Raw genomic sequence first — 9,927 nt, 5'->3', positions numbered from 1 at the left:
GGCCTTCGGCCTCGCCCAAAATTACTGGGGTTTGGACACGCTTGGACATTCGGGGTGAAGCTCCGGGCCTGACGGCCCGTCGCGGGGTCGGCCTGCGGCCTCCCGGCCTGAAGCTCGCCCATCGGGCTCGCTTAACCTACTTGGAAATTTGTTTTTGCTCGTATCTTCCGCCATTTTAGATTTTTCCAAAAAATTTTTTTTACATACTAATCTTGGGCCCCCAGGCTCGTCGCATGCCAAATCTCAGCGCGCTCGGACCAACTTGAAAAAAAAAAAAAAAAAAAGTCGGCCATTTTGAAAAATTTCAAATGCAGTTTTATTTCTCTCGGGGCCCTCTATGACATTTGGTCGAGCACCCCCCACCTATCACGCGCCGTTTAAAAGTTGCCATACAAGATAAAAGTGGCCATTTTTCCGCCATCTTGGATTTTTTCGAATTTTTTTTTTTCCATACGAATCTAGAGGACCCCGAGATTCCGTGACCGAAATTTCAGCGCGCTAGGACAAACTTGAAAAAACGACAAAAAAAAAAGTCGGCCATTTTGAAAAAAAAATGGCGGCTCCAAAAACTGCCCAGGGTCCTCTATGACATTTGGTCGAGCACCCCCCCTCTACCTCTTACCGTTTAGCCGGGCCGTCAAACATTTTTCGACCCAGGAGCCGAATCCAAAAATCCATATTTTTCTGGACCTACATTTTTGGCCCTCTATACGAATCAGTTTTTTTTTTTAACCTAGGTCTTACAGTTCTCAAATAAAACATCTATATTAGAAATCAGTGGGGTTGTAGCTATATATATTATTAACTAGTTTTGTGCGTTGTGCGCGGGGCCCGAGGGCCCCGCGGTCTTCTTTGTGTTTGTTTTGGTGCTGTTGTTTGTGCTGTTGTTGGTGTTGTTGTTGTTGTTGGTGCTGTTGTTTGTGCTGTTGTAAAAGGAAATGAAGTTGTACTTTTGCTATGACGAAAAGATCCGCGTGCGAGCACTTCATTCCCGCAGCTCGGCCTTCGGCCTCGCTTGCATGGGAAATCTAAAGGGACGCTCCGGGCCTTCGGCCCTACGCGGAGCTCGGCCTTCGGCCTTCGCTGGGTTTCGAAGCTCAGCGTCGGGCCTTCGGCCCGCCGCTTCGCTTATTAAAATACTTGGAGGGTTGGTTTTGCTTTGGGGGGTAAGCGGGAAGTTGGAGCTTAAACACGACCCAATAGTAAAAGTGTCTTGACAACCTCACGTCGGGCCTACGGCCTTCGGCCTTCGGCCCGCCGTTTCGCTTGTCTAAGACACTTTTCCTATTGGGTCGTGTTTAAGCTCCAACTTCCCCCTCTCGTGTGACGCTTCGGGCCTTCGGCCCTACGCGGAGCTCGGCCTTCGGCCTTCGCGAGCCTCGACGATTCGCCGTCGGGCCTTTTGGTAGAACGCTTGAGAGCACTTCATTCCCGCAGCTCGGCCTTCGGCCTCGCGTGCATGGGAAATCTAAAGGGACGCTCCGGGCCTTCGGCCCTACGCGGAGCTCGGCCTTCGGCCTTCGCTGGGTTCCGAAGCTCAGCGTCGGGCCTTCGGCCCGCCGCTTCGCTTATTAAAACACTTGGAGGGTTGGTTTTGCTTTGGGGGGTTCGGCCCTACGCGGAGCTCGGCCTTCGGCCTTCGCTAGCCTCGACGCTTCGCCGTCGGGCCTTCGGCCCGCCGGCTCCGCTTATCAAGACAGTTGGTTTGTAGAACGCTTGGGAGCACCGCATTCACGCAGCTCGGCCTTCGGCCTCGCGTTTTGAGAGTCAGGGTGAAGGCTCCGGGCCTAACAGCCCGTCGCCGGGTCGGCCTTCGGCCTCCCGGCCTGAAGCTCGCCCTTCGGGCTCGCTAAACACAGTTTTTGTATAGGATTTTGCTTTGTACGTCATTCCCGCGGCGAGGCCTTCGGCCTCGCCCAAAATTACTGGGGTTTGGACACGCTTGGACATTCGGGGTGAAGCTCCGGGCCTGACGGCCCGTCGCGGGGTCGGCCTGCGGCCTCCCGGCCTGAAGCTCGCCCATCGGGCTCGCTTAACCTACTTGGAAATTTGTTTTTGCTCGTATCTTCCGCCATTTTAGATTTTTCCAAAAAATTTTTTTTACATACTAATCTTGGGCCCCCAGGCTCGTCGCATGCCAAATCTCAGCGCGCTCGGACCAACTTGAAAAAAAAAAAAAATAAAAGTCGGCCATTTTGAAAAATTTCAAATGCAGTTTTATTTCTCTCGGGGCCCTCTATGACATTTGGTCGAGCACCCCCCACCTATCACGCGCCGTTTAAAAGTTGCCATACAAGATAAAAGTGGCCATTTTTCCGCCATCTTGGATTTTTTCGAATTTTTTTTTTTCCATACGAATCTAGAGGACCCCGAGATTCCGTGACCGAAATTTCAGCGCGCTAGGACAAACTTGAAAAAACGACAAAAAAAAAAGTCGGCCATTTTGAAAAAAAAATGGCGGCTCCAAAAACTGCCCAGGGTCCTCTATGACATTTGGTCGAGCACCCCCCCTCTACCTCTTACCGTTTAGCCGGGCCGTCAAACATTTTTCGACCCAGGAGCCGAATCCAAAAATCCATATTTTTCTGGACCTACATTTTTGGCCCTCTATACGAATCAGTTTTTTTTTTTAACCTAGGTCTTACAGTTCTCAAATAAAACATCTATATTAGAAATCAGTGGGGTTGTAGCTATATATATTATTAATATGTACGTCTTGCAATTACAGGTGGGAAATATAAGTAGGTATACCAGTATAGTCTGTATCTTTAGGTATTTAAATAAAAGTAAACAAAATTAAAACACTACATGATCAAATAATGTAGGTTAAAGTCAGGTCGTTCATTGACAGATCCAGGCGGTTTTGTATTTGGTTGGTTAACCAATAAATGTTAAAACTACCCGAAAATGTGCACATTGTTTGTTTACATTTATTTAAATACCTAAAGATACAGTGTATAGGTAGGTAATAAATAGGTAACTAAATTGATAAGTAATACATACTTACCTTTATCAATCACCGCTACAGATCTAAACATTTGATATGCTTTGCCGCTTCAAAAGGTAAAAGTCTAATCCATTTTAATGCAGGTACATGTACCTACAGACAACACACAAGCACTTGACATTATTACACGTAGCAATCAGAAGATTAAAGTGCAGTTGACACTGCAATACTCATCTCGAAATTCATACGTGACGCCCTGTGCAGCCATATTTTTTAACGAATACCTACAAGCGGGGCGGTACGATGGAGTGCCACTTGTCTTGTACTTACCCCAACCCTTTGCATAAAATCAGCATGGCGGAATTCTTTGCATTTCTTTTTTTTAAAGTTTCTTCAATGCTTTGAAAGTGAACCCTTTTGAGCTCACCGCGGTTGTAATTTACACCACGACTAAGTGTTTTGACGAACGTTTAGGTACCTCTGGTACACTACAAAAGCCCGTATTTAGTTTCCTTTCTCATGTGTTTTCTTAGGTACCTACAGCTTTTTAATTTAAAATATTCGCTCTAAAGACATTTTTCATTTATAAATAAATATTTGACTAGCTTTATTATTTTATAATCGTAATTTCACTCTAGTAATATGAAGAAAAACGTTCAGTATTTTCGCAACGAAATACCCAAGGGTTTTTGGATTTCACTGTTTACCTTCTCTTCTTCTAGAGCTTTCTCCGACTTGTAATTTTTCAGTTAAAATACTGTATACATGTTTGTACATAATACTAACGTGATATAAAATCTTGTCAATTACCAGAAGACATCTGTAGGTGGACATCAAACCTCTTCCAAAAAGTTTCTCTTTCTAGTATTTTTGGTACCGTGAAACTGTCTATTTTTGCCTATAAAATAAGAAAATATGCTCACTACAGAGTTACAGACATATGTCGTGTCAGTTGCGGGCCAAGAATCCAAGATTACCACAGAGTGGCAGCCCAGCTCAAATCTGGGATTTGGCTATGGCGAGACGAGCTAGACTCATTATAGTCATTATTAAAAGAATGGCCGAATACTGCTCAAAACCGGGAGGAATGGAAAAAAACGGGGGCAGGCCTTTGCCCAGCAGTGGGATACAACCGGCTCTCAATCTTCTTCTTCTTCAACCTAGCGTTTTCCCGGCCTAGCGCCAGGGTCCGGTTTCCTGCTCAGCCTTCTCCACTTTGCCCGGTCTTCGGCATCCTCAGGTGTGAGATTGGTCTCTCCCATGTCCGCTGTCACGACGTCCAGCCAGCGCTTCTTAGGCCTACCGCGGCCGCGTGATCTAGGGCCTTGGACAGTGAAATTGAGGCATCTATTTCCGACGTAGTCTGCCGGTCTGCGGCATACCATCGGAGGCGACTTTCCTGCAGCTTATCCGCTACAACCGGCTCTCAATAATAAATGTAAATATTGTTCGAAAATACAACATCCTGTGTAGTCACTATCGATAATTCGATAATAATAGGCTGTAGATATATTACTCCAGAGGTCAGTACGATATGCATCTGACGTCAGTTGACATGTTTAGTCTTTATATCAATAAATTGCAAGATAAGAAAGTATGTTACCCACTTTTATTTACTTAGTAGTAGTAGTACCTAATAACTTTATTGTATGTAGACAACACAGGTTTTCAAAAATAAATTACAGTAATGGAAGTACAAAGGCGAACTTATCCCTATAAGGGATCGCTTCTAACCTTCGAGTAGATGAGAGGAAAACTCCAGAAACTTATTTTTTTTTGTTTAAACTTTATTGCACAAAAGAAAACTTATCGTACAAAAGGCGGACTTAATGCCAAAAAGCACCAGTCAACCAGTCAACCTTAAGGCAAAGCAGAGAGGTTGTGGGCAGTGCTACTAAGGGGCTATTCATAAATTACGTCATTTCAAATTAGGGGGGGGGGGGGGGGTCTGGACATCGGATGATGGTAGCATGACGTAGGAGGAAACGGGGTCATTCGAAGCATGATTTTTGGATGATTTGGGAGAGGGGGGGGGGGGGGGGGGGGGGCAAAAATCGTCAAAAAACGATGACGTAATTTATGGACAGCCCCTAATCACTAAAGCTAATCTGAAATTTAACATACATGAACAACGACATACAGTGATCTTACATAAAAGAACTGAATATAATAAAAATACTACGATATAAATAAAAATATACCTAAATATAAACGCAAGAGTAATAAAAGCAAGTTGTGGTTGCAAACTGGCCACACAATCCCGCTTACTGCTGGTTATCCTGTGAGATCACATCCAAGGAGAAAGATACAGAATTAGATTACCTAAACAAAAATAAATTTCAGCATACATTACACTGAGACAGTACCTATTTCGAATTCTAAATATTGTGAGATAATATAAAAGAGGTTTAAAGTGTTTAAACGATGTCTCAAACATACTACTAGGTTGACGTAACAAATGTCACAAACGTCAAATAATCATTTGAAAAACAAACAAAAATTACAAAAATAAAGTGGGTAAGAACAAATAAATGTTAGCGAGTGGAAGTTACTCAACATATTACTTATACCTACAAAAAGCGCATCAAGCGCTTGCTGCCACAGCAAAACGAGAGATATACCTAGCATGAACACAAAGTTAAAAGTAGGAAAAAACAAAAATAACTATATCAAACGAACACATCGACTTCATCTGCGCTTAGACTTGATGGTTTACCCGAGACAGCATTCACCGCAGTAGCGGCACCGGGCTCAGGAGTAGAAGTCGACAGCGGTGGCTGTACGCTGCTATTCGAGATTCTTTTTAACATGGTATAATAATATACTCCGCCTGGTACTCTATTCCCGTCTTTTCTAGGTCACCTAACTGACACAAGCTTACGTCATCATGCGACAGCGCTATATGATAATATGCGATAGCGCTATATATAGCGGCCAAGTTATTGTGACGTAGGCCTGTGTCACTCTGGGAATAGAAGACCATGTTTTATTAGACCATGCACAAAAAATACACAAAATAGTTCTTTAAGTACATATACAGGTGGCTAAAAATAACTGCATTCCCGTTGCCAGGGAGGTTTTGGGATTCACAGGGGAGCAACTTTTAAAAGTTGCTCAGTATAATCACAAAACCTCCCTGGCAACGGGAATGCAGTTATTTTTTAGCCACCGTGTAGATGACAGGAAAACCTATTAGAAATGTGCAGTCAAGCGTGAGCCGGACTTAATTACTTAGTTTTTGATCCGACCCCTACAGGTTTTTAAAGACATTTCATTCACGTTCCACATACAAAAAATACATTGTTAGAAATTGAGTAATGTACGGAACCCTTGGAACGCGATTCCGAGTCGCACTTGACCGGTTTTTTGACTACAGTAATCGCCATCAGATATATCGGAGCGGCCAAGCTGTTCACAATATCTGAACACGTGCTCTTACGCCTTGACAATAGAGGCGTGTTCACATGTTTGTGAGCGCCTCGACCGCTCCGATATATCTGATGCCGGCTGTACCTAATACTGAATACATCAAAAAATGCCCGTTTAGCCTTATCACGCTGCATTAAGGTTTACTTTATATGGTTATTTATAGGTATAAGGTGATATTATGGCTCCTCTACACGATGGGCCAGCGCCGGCCACTCCAAGGGACGCATTTATGCGTTAGAGGGAGCAAGTGATACTGCTATCTCATTCTACCGCATGGCTGCGTCCCTTGGAGTGGCCGGCGCTGGCCCATCGTGTAGAGGAGCCATTAATCCTCAACTCTGCTGTAGACAATAAATACTATCAGAAATAATAATTAGATCAGCTACCTACTTTATAAGCTAAAAATATTACGTGTATCGTAACAGTAAAGTTATTCACATGTAAAATACAAATTGATAATAATTATCGTTTTAGATATTCGTGTTTTAATGATAACATAACTTGCCGGCCGTAAAAACAATCCGTTGACAACAAAAATTGATAAATGTATTGCGTATAATTTAGGTCCTACTTTTTTAAGATAACCTAACCAGCCGGTCCAGCATGAGTTGCATTCTCGCGCGCGACTCCATACATCTGTACTAGGGCGACTTCAAGTATGAACTCGGGCGCGAGAACGCAACTCATGCTAGACCCGAGACCGTGGTCACAGAATAAGTAATCCGTGGTAACAGAAATAGATTACCCGCTTAAGAGAGCGTTAAAAACCAGGTAATTAGAAGGGAACAAATATTGCGACGGGTAATAATATATCCATCTAGCGGGTCTCAATATCTTACTCTTCAAATTCAATTTTTGATTTAAATTTTGCTGGTTAGATCCCGGCTATCCTATCATTAGCTATTTTACTAAATAATACTGCTATGATGCCTATGATATGTAATTGCAGGGTAACGATATACATATACCTACAACTGAAAATATATGAAATATAGTTTAATATATTGATTGGTGTCTTGCAAATATAGTCTATTTTCGTGTGATTTTTTTTCATGACATCTGTCCTTGATTAAAACTTGTAAAAATAGATATAAAACTATAATTTTGCGTTAGCCCCGACTTAAGATAAAGGGATAAAAGGTCACAAATATAATTAGTATTTTATCAGTTGTTATCTCACAGTACCTATATTTTAAGGTGCCATAGTTATAAGGTTTTGATTAATGTCAACGGCGCGATAGCAGTACGAGTCGTGTCAGTGCAGGCGCATGAGCTACCTTCAAACGCATTTCGTATCGAACTACGAGAAAACAACCTTGCTCTCGTTCTTATAAAGTTGACTGAACTGTCGTTGACATCATTTACCAGCCATGTGGGCGCTTGTCGGTTGTTTACTATTCGCACCTGCAGTGATTTCGAATAAACTTCAAACAGTGCAAGATGAAAGAAACTATCTTTTAAAAAAAGAACTTAACATGATGGTGGGAAGTGACATTGTTTTAAGTGATAGTGAACTAGTTGCTAATGAAACTATTATGGCCCTCAAACTACACGAATTGGATAGCGGATTTAAAAATCCTCAGCTTTTTCACTGTTCTAAACACTTTTTTGAATACAAGGATTCTGTCAAGGAAACGCCTTTGTACAAAATTATACAGAAGATGCCGAAAGGAGCGGTTTTACATGCTCACGATACTGGATTACTGGGCCCAGACCATGTTTTGAATTATACATACTGGGACAACTTACACATTTGTTACGAAGATGATACCGTGAAATTTCTGTTCTCACGTGACACACCCACCTCGCCGTGTGGCAACCAATGGCAATTGCTGAAAAACGTCAGATATTCATCTGGCAACGTTGAAAAGTTTGATGATGAACTTAGAAAACATTTCACCATCGTTATTGACAAGCCTCTAGACGTTTATACTGACATTAATAAAGTGTGGTCTAAATTCCAAAATTATTTCATTAGTACCAGTGGGTTGCTCTACTATAAGCCACTTTGGGAGCAATACTTCTATGACACTTTGAAAGCATTCAGAGAAGATAACGTCATGTATATTGAAATGAGAAGTGTTTTGCCAGAGTTGTACGATTTAGACGGTAACACTTATGATGCCGTCACGACGGCGGAGACATACAAAAAAGTGCTCGACGTGTTTGTGCGTGACTATCCAGATTTTTTCGGAGTTAGATTAATCTATGCGCCATTAAAAATGGGAAACTCAGATACAGTTAAAGAGTATATTCGTACAGCGAAAGTCATAAAAAAGAAATTACCGCGTTTCTTTGCTGGTTTTGATCTGGTTGGCCAAGAAGATATAGCTCCGGCTCTAATAAATTATTTGCCTGAGTTAGTTGATGCTGCTGACGAATTGGATTATTTCCTCCATGCTGGTGAAACTAATTGGCAAGGTTTAAGCGATGAGAACATTTTTGATGCTGTAGCCCTAAAGACAAAACGTATAGGGCACGGTTACGCTATAGCTAAGCATCCTATTCTGAAAGAAGAAGTCAAGAAAAGAGGAATAGCGCTGGAAGTCAATGTTGTGTCTAACCATGTTTTGAAATTGGTTGAAGACGTGAGGAACCATCCTTTAGCAACGTTCCTCGCTGAGGGTATGCCTGTAGTTTTGTCCAGCGACGACCCGGGAGTGTGGGAGGCTGACCCTATGTCTCATGACTTCTATTTGACGTTCTTAGGGGTGGCCAGCCGTCGAGCTGACTTAAGGCTCTTGAAGAAGCTCGCTTTAAATTCTTTGTATTATAGCACATATCCTGATAAAGAGAAGATTGTATTCGAGTTTGAAAAGCGGTGGACGAAGTTTATTGGAAACGGAGAATTTCTTCAAGCAATTGGTTCTTAATTCTGAAATACCTACTCGAGAGGTAATGATATGACTACGGCTGATAGAGACATGGTCACTAAATTGTTATAATATGTAGTTTAAAACTAACATCGGTATATGTTTGTATGATGGTGTTGAAAATGGATGGAATGGTTTTTGTAATATGAAAATAATGTCCAATGTGTAAATACAAATATCTCTACAAGCGAACGTTCCAATAATATATTTGCACTTCTCGAAGACACTGACAGTAGTGTACCTAAATATATTTTTGGAAAGTTGGCTTGTAAACGTACACTTGTGAATTCGACCGTATACATTAGAGTTCAAAAAAATCTTGAGCGTATACCATGCAGACCATGCTCTTCACTTGTTACTTGGTCTGACGTGAGTAAATAAATCATTTTAATTTTTTTTTATGTAACAAGGTTTGACCAAAACTGTGTTTAAATTATTTACTATTTAATTATTATGATTTATTTTTATAGGTAAACTAATTATGTGAATACAAATAGTTGAAAAAACAGTAACTAAACATGTATTTATTTACATACCTAATGTTCATTTCAGCTGTGCAGAGAGAATTATAATTTTAATAGGTATGGCGAAAAATATATACGGGTATTTGTGTATAATTAAAGGTATTAGGTATAAGTTTAATAAGTCATAACTCATTGATTAGCACTCGTGGACAAA

General features: G+C 41.6%; 1 protein-coding gene across 1 annotated transcript; it reads left to right on the top strand.

The window, feature by feature from the left end:
* The first annotated feature begins 7,618 nt into the window (after positions 1–7,618).
* LOC134799959 (adenosine deaminase 2-like) lies at positions 7,619–9,613 on the top strand. Its single transcript, XM_063772388.1, has one exon. The coding sequence runs from the start codon at positions 7,747–7,749 to the stop codon at positions 9,247–9,249; it is 1,503 nt and encodes a 500-aa protein (XP_063628458.1). The 5' UTR covers positions 7,619–7,746; the 3' UTR covers positions 9,250–9,613.
* Positions 9,614–9,927: the final 314 nt, after the last annotated feature.

This window comes from Cydia splendana, chromosome 19, assembly GCF_910591565.1.
Source record: "Cydia splendana chromosome 19, ilCydSple1.2, whole genome shotgun sequence".
NCBI lineage: Eukaryota > Metazoa > Arthropoda > Insecta > Lepidoptera > Tortricidae > Cydia > Cydia splendana.
Note: the sequence above shows the minus strand (reverse complement) of the source record. Positions and strands in the feature narration are given on the sequence as shown.